At 37.6% G+C, this 18,055-nt stretch overlaps 1 protein-coding gene across 1 annotated transcript in view; it reads left to right on the forward strand.

Annotated features, from left to right (window-relative positions):
- Window positions 1-347: 347 nt before the first annotated feature.
- LOC105038487 (probable indole-3-pyruvate monooxygenase YUCCA10) overlaps window positions 348-18,055 on the forward strand; it is a 35,711-nt gene continuing 18,003 nt past the window's right edge. Inside the window, exon 1 of the mRNA XM_010914298.3 lies at window positions 348-1,008. Coding sequence (XP_010912600.1) covers window positions 400-1,008 — 609 coding nt within the window. The 5' untranslated portion in view covers window positions 348-399. The remainder of the gene's footprint in view (window positions 1,009-18,055) is intronic.

The raw sequence follows: 18,055 nt of genomic DNA on the forward strand, positions 1-18,055 counted from the left end.
CCAATAAAAGAAGAAAAAATCATACCCCACACATCACATAAAATTAATATTAGTAACGTCAGTATTAATGATCAGAGTTACTACATGGAGGCTCTTATGTAGAGCTTTTTTGTTCACCATGTGGATGCCGATAATAATGATAAAATTTTTTGCTTGATTGTTGTTAACCGAGAAATCATTACATATCAAGAACTCTCCAATCATCCTTTTTTCAAGTACAGCAAACAAATGGATAAGTCTCAAACAAATTTTGGATCCATTCATTAATTATGTCCAGAACCTCTTCTTTGGCACCAACCCTTTTAGAGGGTTTAGAGAGTTGAAAAATCACACAAGCAAAACTTTGGATATCATAGAAAGGAAGAGAGTGAAATAGCCCCCATCCATCCCTTAAAAGTCATGGAAGATCTTGTTTTGATTGTTGGTGCTGGCCCCTCAGGCCTTGCTGTGGCTGCTTGCCTTGCAGTCCTCTCCATTCCCTTCATTATATTAGAGAAGGAGGATTGTATTGCTTCATTATGGAAGAAGAAAACTTATGATTGTTTGAAGCTACATTTAGCTAAACAATTTTGTGTTTTGCCTCACATGCCTTTCTCTTCAACAACCCCAACATTCATTCCTAAAGATCAATTTATCCAATACTTGGATGAATATGTTGAGCATTTTATCATAAACCCTATTTTCAATATGAATGTGGAGTCAACCACATATAATCGGGACATCGAAAACTGGAATGTCACAGCTTGCAACACTAGGTCTGGGGAGGTCAAAAGATATACAGGAAAGTTTCTTATTGTGGCAACCGGGGAGAACAATAAGAGCTTTATTCCAAACTTTTTTGGCCAAGATAGCTTCACTGGTACGATTATCCATTCATCAAACTATAAATCGGGGGCCCCATATGCAGGACAAAATGTCTTGGTGGTTGGTAGCGGCAACTCGGGGATGGAGATCGCTTATGATCTCGCCAATTTCGGTGCCCAAACTTCTCTTTGTGTTCGAAGTGCAGTATGTAAATTTTGCATTACAATGTCTTATTTATGATTCATAATGCAATTTTAATCTAGTCAATGTTTGCATGTTTAGGATTTTTTGTTATCTATGATGTTCAATTACTTCTAAATTTTCTCAATAAATAATGCAACATAGATCATTGCTCATCGTTAAATTCTTATTATGTCTGTCATTGCTTTCTTCTCTTGTTCATTTGAGAAAGTTGTCCAAGAATGGATAGATTCTCCTTTTAACATTGTTTGCCTTTGCTCTTCGAGCGCATATGCATGCAAACGATATTATTGGATCATTGTGCTTTGGAGTGTTAATCGGTCTAATTATCGTACACCACAAACATCATTATAAGACATCTTAGAATGAAGTTGCACACTTGTGGAATACTTCTTTTTGAAGTATTGAAAACCTAAATCAAAACTGAGTAGGTCAAGTTCAATGTTAGACTGGACCTGAGGATCATGACCTAGGGTAAAAATTTTAACATAAATTTGGTTTGGCATGGCTGATCTAGGTCACTTTTGACTAATTTATATCTTTACTAAACTTATACCTAATTCCAAAGGAAAGATAGGCACATATAAAGTTTGATGCCCTAGTCCTTCAATTTTATGTCTATTTACATGGCTAGAAGTTGTAATTGAAACATGAATCCTATGTGCCGCTAACTAGATGGCCTCCTATGTGGTTGAGCGAAGGTTCTTATCTGGCTCCTCCTGTGTATTCTTATTGAAACTAGACTCTATGGCCCAAGCTTAGTCTATTCTCACCACCGCTTCCGGACAAACTAGCAGTTCTATGCTATGGAATCTTAAGATTTATCCAAGGGGATCATTGTTGTATGAAGAACGGATGTTGCTATGGTGGATATTTTTTATAGATGTACCAAGTAAGTTGCAATTGTTATTTTTGAAATGAATGGAGCTATTTGGCTTATGTTCGATGTGTATGCTAGCATTGACTACAGAGAGAGGAGGGCTGTTTGGCAGGAGATATCATGCATGATTGATTAGGACATCTCTACAATAATACAAGGGAACTTCAATTGTATCATGGGGCCACATGAAAAGCAGGATGGTAGGCCTTTTGTGGATGATACTGGGTCTCGAGAATTTAGAGATTTCATTCAATCCAGCGATTTGGACTTTGTCGGACATACTTTCAACTGGTGCAACAACCAACTGGGGAGAGTAAGGGCCTCGGAGAGGCTTAACAAATTTCTAACGATGGTCTTTTGGATCTAGAGATATCTGAACCATCTGGTTTGCCACTTATCTAGGATTGCTTTGCACCACTGCCTGATCTTTGTTTATTTTTGACTCCTTTTTCTGGAGCTTGTTCTAGTTTGAGAAGTTCTAACTTTTTTACCCCCGTTCGTGAGATATTGTGAGGGAGGTTGGAGATTGCCGGTGAGGGGGGATGCTAGATATAACATATCGAGGAGGCTTGAGTGGATAAGGTGGCGACTGTTGTAGTGGAACAAGATCGAGGTGGGTGACATATTTTGGAGACTTGAGACTGTGGAGGCCGCTATCTCAGAGCTCTAGGAGCGTGAGGATCGGGATGGTGGGCTTGCTGATCATGAGTTGGCCGATCTCCAGTGCAGACTCTCGGAGCACCTCTCACTCCTGAGGCAACAGGAGATGCTGTGGAGGCAAAAATCTAAGGTACAGTAGATTAGAGAAGGGGATCAGAATATTAGATTTTTTCATCAAGCCACCATCATTTGGAGATATAGGAACCCGATCCCCAAGCAATCAGAGGGGCTAATGGCTAGTGAAAGATCAAGGAGGAGGAGGTTAGACAGGAGCCTATGCACTGATGGCGCCTTTCAGTTCTCCCCTAGTAAGGTTGTTTTGGAGTAGGAGAGCAGGGCACTGACTAGTGTAGTGATAGCAGATGAGGTGCGTGGGGTGCTGTGATCGATGGTGGAGGACAAAGCCCTCAGGCCTAATGGCTTTTCCCAGCTATTCTTTAGGAAATATTGGCCTATCATCCAGTCAGAGGTGGTGGCTACTATGTAGGAGTTTTTTCTATAGATCATATGTCAGTTGACTGGAAGTAGACTTTTATCACTCTCTTACCAAAAAGGTAGGATGCGTAGGAGCCAAGATATTTCAGACTTATCAGCCTGTGCACTATCTTATACAAGATTTGTGCCAAGTTGATGATTGGCAAGATGAAGCCGATTCTCCCTCAGTTGATTTGCCTAAGCAGAGGGCTTTTGTTGGAGGTCAAAGCATTTTTGACAATATCCTTATTATCCAAAAGTTTATGCATAATCTTCATCGGGCCTCCTTTCACCATAGCCTCATGACAATCAAGCTAGATATGGAGTGAGCTTACGATCGCATGAGTTGGCGGTTCCTGGAGCGGGCACTAGAGGAGTTTGGTTTCCATCCCTATTGGGCTGGATCATGGCATGTATCTGCAATCCTATCTTTTGCCATCTTGATCAACGGGACACCATCGGACTACTTTTCGATGATGGGGTTGCAGCAAGATTGTCTTTTATCTGCATATCCTTTTATTATTTATGCTGATGCTCTTTTGCAAGCCCTTCATGCTATGTCCCAGAGTTCGGACTTAGATTCTTATCTATCGGCTCTTGGGGCCCAACTGATCTTGCACTTACTTTTTATAGATGATTGTTTGTTGTTGGGTCGGGCTTGGGTCCGAAATATTATTAGCCTCGGGAGAGTCCTGGAGGAGTACTATCTTTCTTCAGGCCAAAAGGTGGACCTCTACAAATTGGCAGTCAATTTCAATCCAAAGACACTAATCTAGCTTCGGTATATGATCAAGGGTGTCCTTGAAGTGGCAGAGCACAACAAGATTTGGCACTATCTTGGGTTTTCCCATGGCAAGTCATCAGCTCAGGAGGACTGAGTGCGATGGAATGGAGCAGTCGATTCAGGAACAGCTGGAGGGATAATAGGCTTGAGCTCTCTCTATGATGGGTGGGATTATCCTGGTGAGATAATCCTGAGTGCTATTCCTGTTTATGTTTTGTCCAATACTATCCTCCTAAAGTTTCTGGTGGGAAGGATCGAGTAGCATTTTCGAAGATTTTTGTGGAGCCCTAGGCTTGGAGGTGGCAGTGTGTATTTGTTGGCTTGAGACATTATATGCCAGTCGTTAGCAGATAGTAGATTAGGGATCTAACCCCTAGCCACTAGAAGGGAGGTCCTTATTGCTCGACATGTAGTATGTTTCCTGCTTGACCTTGATAGTTGGTGGAGCATGTGATGAGGCCCAAGTATGGCTCGTGGGAGGCTGGAGTGGAGATCTAAACGAATGGGAGAAGTTTCTTCTTATAGAAAGAGATTTATGCACGGGCCTCTGTAGTTAACTCATAGACTAGATGGCTTGTGGGTGATGGGCAATTTATGAATATCCTGCTGGATCCATGTGTTAGATGTATAACCTAAAAATTAAGTTGGTCAATACATGTAATCTTTTTAATGACATAGTTTTGTAATTGAATAAAATAAATAGGATTAATTTTTTACTCATGTAGAGTCATGTGTCCATGAATCATTCAAGAAATTAATAGGATGATGATGCATATTCTCAAGAGTTGAAAATTTGAAGCATATGTCATTGATGATTAATTCCTAAATACTTCCGATCAATGGATCATCACGAGGATAGTGATTGATCCGATAAGATTGATGCATGGATCATTTTTCTCCAGATAGATGAGTCTCGAGTGTATAGTATAGGGATACTGAAATGAGAGTGTAGGTGATTGTTAGAAAATAATAGTACCGAACGTGATCAATACGAGTAGTCATATAGATGTCTATCCACTCGTCAGGGATATACTCAGTATTGCAGTGGTGTGAGAAGTTCTTAGACCTGCGGTGTCTCACCACTCACAATGGAGATGCTGTAGTTTGACTACATCATAACTCGATCTCCTAGCCATACGAAGTCTTGAAGTGTATATTGACTGCAATAGATTCGTTATAAGAGTGTGCGCATCTAGATGGGATCTATCGATCTTGATAGATAAGGAGTAGTTCTATGTTATCTATGATGGATAGAGTTAGAATCGTTCCAATCTATCGAAAGAAGTTTCGATGATATTGTGATAAGGATCACATATATCTCACTATCAGATAGAATAGAATCTATGGGATCACACACAAAAGAGATCTTTATCCAATCAGATAATTGATCCATGATTATGAATCACAAAATAATTTAATTGTCAATATGATGGATGATTGATCTAATACAATTACAGCAATTATCAAACTTACTAAGTGTTAGTAAGTTATAAGAGGATTAATTATCAATTAAATTATTAATTGGCTCAATTTGATTGAACAATGGAATTAGAATCAAGTCTAATTAAATTAGATTCAATTTGACATGATTTGGATTTGATTAGATTAAGTCCAATTAGATTATGAGATAACCCAATCGTAAGGGAGATCAATTTTTTATTTAATTAAGATTTTGGATTTGACCTAATTTTTAATTGAATTAAGATTTAACCAAGAGGATTTAGATTCTTATTTGGACTAAAAATCCTCTTTTAATCGGGTGCAACCAACTCCTAATTAGATTAGGATTTAATGGAGCACTAAGAGAGAGTCCAAATGGATTGAGACTCTCTCTCATTTGGTGCCTAAACACCTCCATGCCACCTCTCCCCATGCGTGCCCCCCTTGATGTTTGCATGAGAAATCTCATGCAAGAAACCCTCTCCACACCCCCTAGTTGTGCCCTCCATCTATTGGATAAGGATGAGTTCACAAGAGTTTGAATTCATCTTCAAACCTTATGAGATAAGATTTAACCTTATCCCTTATGGATGCCACCTTTGAGAAAGTTTTGGACGTGGGATAGTTCAGATTTCTAGCATGAAAAATCTGAGATCTGGGGCATGAAAAAAATCCTCTTACATGCCAAGAAAATAGGGAGGCATCCAAGAGTGGGATGCCCCCCAAACACCTCCTTCAAATCCTAATCCAATGCCTATAAAAGAGGATCTTTTTGGGCATGGGTTAAGGAGGAGTTTTCAACGTGAAAAATCTAATAAGAGATTGGATTTTAGGCATGGGTTTAAGAGAGGAAGAGTTCCTCTTTGGAGGCATGAAAAAAAAGAAAATTTTTTTTTTCTTATGCATGGAAGAAACAGAAGAAAGGTTCTTCTTAGGCATGAAAGAAAGAAGAGTTTTTTCTTGATCTTCTAAATCTCTAGCATAGAGATCTTACACTTAGATTCTAAGAAGAAAAGAAGAGAGTCTTCTTGTTCTTTATCCTCCTATTCTTTTTCTTTTCCAAGAGAGTCTTAAAGAAAAGAAGAAAGATCCTTAACCGTTAAGAGGCATCTTTTGCAAGAGAGCTAGCATCTCGCTGAAGATGCAGACCTTCAATCGGATTCAAAGACCTCGTGTGGATACTCAAAAGGTCGGATACGTGTGCGGCTAATCGAGAATCTCAGAGTATACCACAATCATCAGCTATAAAGATCATCGATCCACGCAAAAGTATGGAGATCGGATCTCCTATTTATGTTTATGTTTCTAATAATCAGATGTTTGAAACTGAATGTTTCATGTTCATAGATCCAAGATAGGTGGTTTACAAATTAGATTTGATGCATGCCTAGATTAAAATAGTTTTAATCTAAATTTATTTTATTTTACTATAATTAAATCTAAAAATTTTTAAAATACATACATGAACCATGCTAATCTAATAGTGATATTAGAGTGCCAAATTCTTATATGAACATATAAATGATTTAGATCTAAAATCTGATTTGCAGAAATCAGATCTGAAGTAGATTAATTTTTAAGTCATTATTCTGACATAAAGTTATTCTGACATAAATCAATTATACTGCATGATTATCTTAAAATAATGTTAATAATTAAAACTTGAAAGATCTGAAATTTCTGTATCATATATGATATGATTATATTGTTATTTTAAATTCAAAATTATTTCAGATCTGAAATAAATCGTGTTTGCTTCAGATCTGAAATTAGTTTCAAATCTAAAGATGATTTGTGATGTTTCATTCAGATCTAAAATTTTATTTCAAGATATGAAAATTCTATGATTTGGATTCATGGGTAGACTAGATTGGATTTGTAATCTGATTACAGTCCTATGGTTTTTAATTGGCACATGATGGGCTCAATCGGGAAGGGCAATTGATCAAATTGAATCAAGAAGTTGATTGCAATTAGGTCAAGTCAGCTCAAGATCAAAATAATAGTTATAGGATCGAATCGATTAAGCTGCTTGTGTCATAAATCATTGACCCATAATCTGATCTTGGCTCAGTGGCTCGAGCTTCGATCATTTAGGCTAGCCCAATTAAAAATTGGTTAGGATCAATTGGTATCTCAGACAAGTAATTTGAGTGATGGTTATTTAATTAGGATTGTTGCCACTAGCAACAGGAAGCCTCCCATCAATCTCTTTCTTATCTGACCAACTGTGATCAGTTTTGAACTTGGGTGCCTGATGATTTGAGCTGAACCCATGCCCTAATCAACTTAAAGATTTGCATGAGATGTAAATTAAAAGAGATCTAAATAAATCTCTTTGTTAATATTAAATCATAGGATCTTCCACCATTGTAGACTGTCGTGCCCTCTCCAATGTTGACTGTTCTTGACTGGATACAATGGTTCAGTTGCATCAGGGGAGAAGCAACAATTCTAATGGCATGAGATGCTGTGGGGTGGAGATGGAGTTGGACCCAATAACTATCAGGTAAGGGTTCCAATGACGGCTTCACTCACGCTCAATAGTAGGTCTGACTTAATTAAGGAATGAGATCAATAACTGTCAAATGAGGTTTCAGGATCTAAAGACCAGGTCAACTATAATTTGCTTGAGAAAATTGGATAAGAGTTGTCCACCTATTGGTTGATACATTTATCAATAACTATCAGGTGAGGTAGCATGCTAATAGGTGGAACCGTAGTACCTGCTAGAAACTCTAACTCACGAAGAGGTTCTTGTTTTCCTGTCGGAGGAGTGTAGGGATTCGTAAAAATAATGTGAGGCAGTTTGTTTTTAAAATAAAACTCCTAAAATAAATTAAATTAATTAATTATAAAAATCTAACTAGAATCTTCTTTTCTCTATTAGGATTTCTCTTCTTCGAATCCTATTTTATTTTAAAAAATAATCAAATAATCAAATCCAATTATAAGGACTGGCTCAAGAACTTGAAAGTCATTTTGAGTTCCAGAAGCTGAGCTATGTCAAAAATTAAAAAACTCTAGTGTTACCAAACCATCCAACCGCTGACCAATGAGAAGTGTTGGAAAGTTGGATGGATGATTATAACAAGATCAGGTGCAACATATTAGCGTCTAAGTCAAATGAGTTGCAATACCAGAATGAGTACATGTAGACTGCTAAGGCCATGTTAACTTACCTATAAGAGTTGTACGGTGAGATGAGCTGATACGTGCACTATGAAGTGTTTGAGAGACTCTTCAATGCTAAGATGAATCAAGGGCAGTCGGTCTACGATCATCGTTTGACGATGATCAAAAATCTGGAGGAGCTTGAGAAGCTCGATATGACCATACGGATTTGATTCGACAATCTCTTACTGGTTCATGTGAGTAGTTTATAGTAAATTACCATATAAACAAAATTGATTGCACACTGACCAAGTTATTAGATATGTTGGTGACCACTTAAGAACTTTGAAGAGTTCAAGAGGCACGGTTCTCACTGTGGAGTGAAGAAACTGTCCTGAATACATGAAAATCCTAAAAGAAAAATGAAAGTGACACACTTTTAGAAGGTATATCAGATCTGCTCTTGAAAGAAACTAACCTTACGATTTCTTTTACTTCAAGTTGAGTCAGAGACTCTTATTCTAATACATATTTGTACACTTCTATATAGAGTCTTGAGGAAAGTAGAAGGCTTAGAAAAGATGATATGATCCTTCAGGTAGACAACAGAGCAAGAGTTGCTGCTATCATCATGGACACCTATCCTCTGCGATTATCGTGTAGGTTTAGGGACTGTTATAATGTTCTTATTGCTAGTACAAATTTGATTTCATAAAGACTACAATACCATTTATTTTGAAAATAAAATGGTTGGATGTAGCTTTATGATTAATAGTCTCTCTCATTTACATGCTGATGTGAATATATTCGAGCAGTAGTGAGTGCCGTTGAATCTGAGAGATCCATTGATGAGATAATCCTCAAGTACATGTGAAACCTTGGGCTAGGTCATGAAGAAAAAGAAAGGATTAATAGACTGGAGACAGATGGGTCTTTGGGCTCGATGACTATTGAGTCATATCCAGTCTGTAAGTCTTATCTTCAAAAAAATATGATCAAGCTATCCTTTGTAGGACATAGAGAAAGGACCACTGAGATATTTATCCTGATACATACTGATGTGTGTGGCTCATTTGATGTGGTAGCCATAAGAGGTTATCTCTACTTAATTATTCTTATCGTTGATCATCCACGGTATAGATATATGTATGAGATACACATATCTGAAGCATTTGAAATATTCAAAGAATTCAGATATGAAGTAGAGAAGCAAACCAAAAAAATTTCAAAAGTATTTCAATCAGATCAAAGAGAATAATACCTAAAAAAATTTTTAATTATCTCAAAAAAAATGACATAGTCTCATAATGGACTCTACCTAAAATGCCTTAACTTAATGAGATTTTCAAAATGGAGAAGTTGAATCCTATTGGATATGGTTCGATTCATAATGAGCTTCACTGATCTTTTCATTATTCATTTAGGGGACATGCTTAGCTTACCACTAATTAGATAGTGAATTAGGTTTCCTCTAAATTTATTCTTACCACACTATATAAGATATGATATGGTAAGAAATTAAGTCTTGATCATCTCAAAATTTGAAGATGTTCAGCCCATGTCAAGCGACAATAGGTGGATAAGATAGAGGTTAGGTCTACGAGAGCTTGTAGGATATCCAAAAGAGTTTTGGGTTACTAATTTTGCCTTCCAAAAGATCATAATGTGATTATGATTTGACATATTATCTTTCTGAAAAATAATTTATCCATGATGAAAACAGTAAGAAGCAATTATAGCTCGAAGAGAAAGTCTCTTAAAAGCAACAACGAGTCATAGAGCCTATAGAATCTATTGAGCCAGCAGATGGTGTACCTCATCCACCTCATAGATCTAGTTGAATCTCCTATCTTTTTGAAAGATATAAGAGTATGCTTACAAAAGATGTAAAAAAAATATTCCTTATGAGAGATACGAAACATGGAGATGATTCCTAAAAACTATTATGAGGTGGTATCATCGTTACCACGATGTGATCAAAATGTTTGATTTCATCAAGAACGAAGAAGAACCATGAGTCTTTAAGTAGCTCAGTAGGAGTACTTGATATTCTTCGTATTGTACGTAGATATCATCCTTCTAATTGAGAATGTTGTTCCCATGATGACCTCAGTTAAAATTTGGTTGTCAAAGAAATTTTTCATAAAAGATCTAGAAGAAGTATTCCATATTCTGAGAATAAAGATCTATAGAGATAAATTTAAGAAGGTACTTCGTCGCTCACAGAAAATATACATAGAGAAGTACTGAAGGAGTTCAGCATGAAGAACTCTAAAAGAGAAATTATATCCTTTAGGCATGAAGTCATCTCTCCAAGATGATGTGCCCTTACACATTTGAGGAGATTGAGCGCATGAGCTTAGATTTCTTATACTTCTGCTATAGAAAGCCTCATGTATGTTATGCTAGGTACTCGATCGATATATTTCTTGCTGTGAGTGTTATGAGCAAAATATCAATCGAATCCAGACAAAGAGCTCTGAATAGCTGTGAAATATATTCTTAAGTGCTTGAGAAGGACTAATGATATGTTCTTGATCTTTGAAAGAGAAGATTTTAGGATTTAAGAAAATACAGATTGATGATAGAAGGTCTACATCAATATGTGTATTTCTATGTTATAGTGGTGCGGTATGTTAGAAGAGTTCCAATTATTACAAATTCTATCATAGAGGTAGAGTTTATCACCATTTCTAAGGGTGCTAAGGTAGCTATCTGATTTATGCAGTTAGTTGTGCAGTTCAGAGAGATGACATGAGATATCACATAATCCTACTGTAATGTCATCGGTACCATAGTTCCGACTAAGGAACCAAGATCTCACCAGAAGTCTAAGCATATAGAGCGACAATTCTATCAGATTCATAAATATCTCGAAAAAAGTTCATCAAGATGCAGAAAAAAGACTCTATAGAGAACATGGTAGACCCGCTGACTAAGTTGTTGAGCCAGTAGGAGACTAAAGCTTATCTTGAGAAGATGAGGCTTAGGATGATGGCCAATTGACTTTTGTACAAATGAAAGATTGTTAGATGTATGTCCTAAAAGTCAAGTTGGCCGATACATGTAGCCTTTCTAGTGGCATAATTTTATAATTGAATAAAATAAATAAAGTTAATTTTTCATTCATTTAGAGTCATGTGTTCATGAATCATTCAAAGAATTAATAGGATGATGATGTATATTCTCAAGAGTTGAGAATTTGAGGCATGTGTCATTTGTGATTAATTCTTAAATACTTCCGATCAATGGATCATCATGATGATGCTGATTGATTCGATAAAATTGATGTGCGGATTATTTTTTTTTAGATAGACGAATCTCAAGTCTACAGTGTAGGAATACTGAAGCAAAAGTTCAAGTGATTATTAGAGAATAATGATACCAAGTTTGACCAATATGAGTAGTCATATGGATGTCTATCCACTCGTCAATGACATACTCGATGTTGTAGTGGTGTGAGTAGTCCTTAGACTTATGGTACCTCGATCGCTCATAATGAGACTATTGTAGTTTGACTATACCATAACTCGATCTTCTAGCCATATGGAGCCTTGAGGTATGTGTTAGCTATAGTAAGTTTGTTGTAAGAGTAGGGTGTATACTTAGATGAAATTTATTGACCTTGAACGATAAGGAGTAGTCTTATGTTATTCATGAGACTGAGTTTAGAAGACTATGGCTATGACAGAGTGAATGATGGAAAAAATTTTTCATAGGATTTTATTTATGAACTCAAATTGATGAAATATTACATATGACAAGCGATGAGGTTTGATGAATTATTTATAATCTTCACCTTGTCAGGACTCACAAAAGAAGGACTAAATCATACGATAACTACACTTAGAGGTTCAATATTTTATTTTACTAGATTGCTACTACATACTGCTAGGTGTCATTGGTGGATCGTGAGACTCGTCAAGCATCATCTTGATGATCGATGATCTTTGATGGGTAGAGTTGGAATCGTTCCAATCCATCGAAAGAAGTTTCGATGATATTATGATAGAAATACGTATATCTCACTATCAAACAGAATAGAACCTATGGAGTCTCACACAAAAGAGATCTTTGTCCGATCAAATGATTGATCTATAATTATGAATTACAGAGGAATCTAATTATTAATATGATTGATGATTGATTCAATACAATTATTGTAATTGTCAAACTTACTAAGTGTTAGTAAATCATAGGAGAATTAATTAGCAATTGGATTGCTAATTGGCTCAATTTGATTGAGCAATAGGGCTAGGATCAAGTCTAATTAAATTTGATTCAATTTGATATGATTTGGATTTGATTAGTCTAACCTAATTGGATTATGAGATAATCCAATCTCAAGGAAGATCAATTCCTTATTTAACTAAGATTTGGATTTGGCCTAATTCTTAATTGAATTAAGATTTAACCATTAGGATTTGAATTCCTATTTGGATTAAGAATCCTCCTCTAATTTGATGCAACCAACTCCTAATTAGATTAGGATTTAATGGAGCACCAAGAGAGAGCCCAAATGGATTGGGACTCTCTCTCTCCCTTAGCGCCTAAACACCTCCATGCCACCTCTCCTCACGCGTGCCCCCCTTGATGTTTGCATGAGAAATCTCATACAAGAAACACTCTCCATGCCCCCTAGTTGCGCCCTCCATCTATTGGATAAGGATGAGTTCAAAAGAGTTTGAATTCATCTTCAAACCCTCTCCATGTCCCTTATGGATGCCACTTTTGAGAAAGTTTTGGGCATGGGATAGTTCAGATTTTTAGCATGAAAAATCTGAGATCTCGGGCATGAGAAAAATCCTTTTACATGCTGAGAAAATAGGGAGGCACCTAAGATTTGGACACCCCCCAAACACCTCCTTCATACCCTAATCCAGTGCCTATAAAAGAGGGTCCTTTTGGGTGTGGGTTAAGGAGGAGTTTTCAACATGAAAAATCTGATAAGAGATCAGATTTTAGGCATGGGTTTAAGAGAGGAAGAGTTCCTCTTTGGAGGCATGAAAAGAAGAGAAAAAATTTCTCTTGCATGTGGAAGAAAAAAAAGAAATGTTCTTCTTAGGTATGAAAGAAAGAAGAGTTCTTTCTTGGTCTTCTAGATCTCTAGTGGAAAGATCTTACGTTTGAATTTTAGGAAGAAAAGAAGAGAATCTTCTTATTCTTCATCTTTCTATTCTTTTTCTTCTCCAAGAGAGTCTTAGAGAAAAGAAAAAAATCTTCAACCGTCAAGAAACATCTTCTGCAAGAGAGCTAGCACCCCAATGAAGATGCAGACCTCTGATCGGATTCGAGGGCCTCATGTAGATATCCGTAGAGGTTGGATGCGTGTGTGGTTAATCAAAAATCTCGAAGTATACCACGATCATCAGCTACGAAGATCATCGATCTACGTAAAAGTATGGAGATCGGATCTCCTGTTTATGTTTATGTTTCTAATAATCAGATTTTTCAGACTAAATATTTCATGTTCATAGATCTATGATAGGTGATTTACAGATTAGATCTGATGCATGTTTAGATTAAGATAGTTTTCATCTAATTTTTTTTATTTCACTATAATTAAATCTAAAAATTTCTAAAATACATACATGAAATCATACTAATCTAACACCACGGGTGGCTGAGATGCTATTGTGCGGCTGGTCGACCTTCATCAATATGGAGGTTGGAGACTCTATGAGAGTGTGTGATTTGCTTGCCTAGGATGGTAGGGGCTGAGACTCTGAGACTATGACCTAGCTGTTTGGGAAGACCTTGACGAGCATGTGCAGTCCATAGTGATTCTGGCCCATGTCAATGCGAATGTCAGAGTTTGGAGGTCTTCATATTTGCCGAGAGCGATAACGATGGACTTTATCACCAGTTCTGGAGGGAGCCATCGAGGCAGCTAGATATTGGGTGAATCTAGAGGATCAGAGTGCAGCCATGTATGAGCCTCTTCCTTTGGAAGGTTGCATGGAGGAGGCTTCTGATCAAATCTATCTTGAGGGTGAGAGGCATGGATATTCAAATTGTCTGCCTAATCTATTGTAAAGAGGAAGAAACCATTGAGCACATTCTTTTCTATTGTCCGAGGGCAGTGTAGGTGTTGCACTTGGCCGAGTTGCACAGATTCTTTTCTCAAGAGAGGATTTTAGTCCAGAAGTTCCTGAAGTAGTTGAGGCAAAATGCTGGCACTAAAGCGTTGAGGCTGATTGGCATTCAGGTAGCCTATATTGCTCAGCAAATTTGGCTTATCAAGAATACCCTGGTGTTTGAGGCTAGGAGATGTCTGGTAAGATTTATTCTAAAGAGAACCTTAGTTTTGGCAGTTGAAGTGATTGATATAACCTCGAGACCCTTAGAGATCTGGAACTCCCAACCTACTCATATAGCGGCCCACGGAGTGTTCATCATCTGGGAGTCTCCTTCTTTGAGGTTTTTTAAAGTCAACTTCAATGGCAATATCAGAGATAGGAGTGGTGGAGCTGGCTTCATTATCCGTAACTATGCCTCCAGACTTGTAGCGGTTGGAGGTAGTCATCTCTTTGATCCGTCCATTCCAGGAGTGGAGCCATCTTTTGTATTGGGGGTTTAATTGAACCCCCAAATTTTGGTGCAATACCCATTATACCCTTAGGAGTATGTAAATATTATTTAAAAAATTATATATATATATATATATATATATATATATATATATATTGAACCTCCATAAAATATAAAATCTTAGTTAGCTTAGTGGTTTGAACCCCCACCTTCCATCCCCATATCCTAGATTTGAATTCTTTCTCTCACTTTTTTCCTCTTTTTTTCTTGTTTTCTTTCTCTCTCACTTTCAATTAATGTAATGTTATTAAGTTTATTTTTATTTATTTATTTATTTATTTTAATTTATATATTGAACTCCGAAGGTGAAAATCTTAATTGCACCACTGGTCCATTCCTTCTATGGAGCTTCAGGCCATGTGGGCTGGGATCACTTATGCGTATTGGATTCTTCATGCCGATCATCTATCCATTAAGGATAACTTAGCCATTATAATGTCTTGGCTTCAGAGGTATATGCGAGGGGATGCTAATCATCCCTTATTGTATGATATAGCAGCTATATTGTCAAAATGTGCAGATCTTATCATAAGACATATTTTTTGAGAGACGAATACTGCAACTAACTCAATAGCTACATTTGTTATAAAGCACTCTAGATCGTATCCTTGGACTGACTTATATGAGATCTCTAACATCCTTAAAGATATTTTATTTTTTGATTATTTTGCATGTATTCATGTTAGAAGGAGATGAATGGCCCATTTTATTAAAAAAAGAAAAAAAATCAAAGACTTACTGGAAAAAAAATAAAAGAAACCAAACCTTATGCACCATAAATTTGACCCTTCGTTCTCCTGACCTCCGTCATCTCCACGTCTCTCCTTTCCCTCCCATTCTCTCCTTCTCCTCCCCCAACGAGCTCGGTCTCGTCATCTCTGAGTCTGATCTAAATGCTTTCTCTCGATCTCCCACTCGATCCCTGTGTTGGATGCCTTCATTTCCATTTTTATGACAATGGGGTGGGCATGGCATCTACGTTGTCGTTGGAATCCCATGCCATCTCTTCTATCTTCCGATGGGACGCTAGATCTTGGTTTCAATAGGTACGTGGATTTCATTTCTTGGATTCAATTTTTATTGTTATTTGGGTCATCAATTTGTGTTAATTCTTTTAAGGGATGTTTGGTTTGCAACCGAAATCAGAATGGGAATGAAAATCGAAATGGCTTGGAATCGGAATCGAAATAGCCAAATCACCCGAAGTATTTTGGTTCATGATCAGAATCAGAATCGAAATCAGAAACGAAATTGGAATGAAAATTTGAATCAATAGAGGAGAGTAGAGATTGAGTTCTATATAGATTGAGCCATTCCCATTCCATCCTGGAATCGAAATCAGAATGGGACTCCTCCTAACCAAACAGTTGGAATGGGAGTCACCCATTCCGACTTCGATTCCAGACCCCCACTTCCTCCAACCAAACATTCCCTTAAAGAAAATCTATGATGGATTGATTCGGATAATTTCGAATTTTTGGATTTATTATGTTAAAAGATTAGGTTTTGTTTAGTTATATATTTGTGGCATGATGATTCTTTGCTTGGAGAACAATGTATTTGATTTTAGGGTTCTTAAGGATTTGTAGGTATTAAGGTCGGATTTGTAGAAAATCATCCTCTGCCACCAGTTTGTCTGTTTCTCCATTAGACATGTTCTTGGTGGTTAGTCAATTAGATCCCTATGTTTATAATGGTCAAGGTTTTCAGCCTTGGGTCTATCATGAGCTTAATTGGATTGAATGTAATTAACCCAACATCTGATTTGGTTAGATTTGCTATCGCTGAATCCAATTATGATATCTTTTATGAGGATCCAAATACAATATCATATGTGTAGTATCTTATTATATTGTACAATCCAAATAATCAATCTAGAGAGGAAGGAAGGATGTGCGATTTGGTATATTTTGCCAGTATATTCTCCCAGTCTACTGATAAAGGAAAAGGTGGGGTGCTGGTGGTCTAGGTAGGGTTTACTGGGCCTAGGCTTGATCCTGGTTTAAATGAAATGAAGCCCAAAGATCCCAGGCTTGAGCCCCAGCAGACTGGATAAACTTTTAGGCTAATTGAGCCTAAATCAATGCCAATTCATTTTTAGATGCATGTTCAAGCCCAGGCCTTGCATGAACATTTTTGGTTTTTCATGAGTTTCGACCTAGTTGGGCTTCAGGGCCTAAAAACGATGCCGCATCTCGAATTTTTCTTTTTTTGGATAGATCTTCAAGCCTAACTTAGACTATTCACAACCTTTGCAAAATGTACAAGGAGCACCACTACTAAGCAAAATTTATTACCTTTGACCTTAGCCAAAAGAGAAGGTCCTTAGCAAGGTTCATTGAGCCATCCCAAATTGAATGATTTAGGACATGCCAAACTATACAAACGGTCTATTGATGTAGTTCAAGTATTCAATTCGGAACACCGATAAAAACAGAGGAAGGGAGAAGGAGAGAGAGGAAGAGAGAGAGATAAAGGAGAGGAAAGGAGACAAAAAGATCGCCATTTGCTAGTAATCTATCGAGGTTGTCAGAGGACTATCGAGACCTCCAGAGCTCTGCCCAAGTCTAAATAGATGAAAATAACTAGAGAGAGAGGGGGGAGGGAGGTGGAGATGACAAAGAAGGTGGTGGTGGTCGCCAGAGGGCTGTAGAGGCCTCTGGAAGGCCACAATCCCCCCACCCCTTAGGATTTCCGCTGGTTTAAAATAGGGGTGATGGGGGGGGCATCGGTTTCGGCCTTCTAGGAGCCTCCATGGCCCTCCAGCGGCCACCACTGGCCTCCTTGCGGCCTCCCCCTCCTATTTGTCTCCCTCCCTCCCCCCATGTCTCTCTCTTGTCCTCTCTCTTTTCATAGTTCGATCATCCAAAGGCCTCCACAATCCTCTAGTGGCCATTACGAGCATCTCCGTCAGCCCTTCTCTCCCTCCCTCCCCACCCTATCTCTCTCTCTCTTTTCCACTCTAGTTCTTCCTCTCCCTAGCTTTCTTTGCTGCATTGGTTCAGATTCAGTATGGTCCAATACGGTGGCATTTCGAATCATACTGCTGGTTGGCCGGCACAAAATTCGAGTTTGATTGTGCATACCTTGGTACTTAAGAATATGCG

This window comes from Elaeis guineensis, chromosome 1, assembly GCF_000442705.2.
Source record: "Elaeis guineensis isolate ETL-2024a chromosome 1, EG11, whole genome shotgun sequence".
In the NCBI taxonomy this organism is placed as follows: domain Eukaryota; kingdom Viridiplantae; phylum Streptophyta; class Magnoliopsida; order Arecales; family Arecaceae; genus Elaeis; species Elaeis guineensis.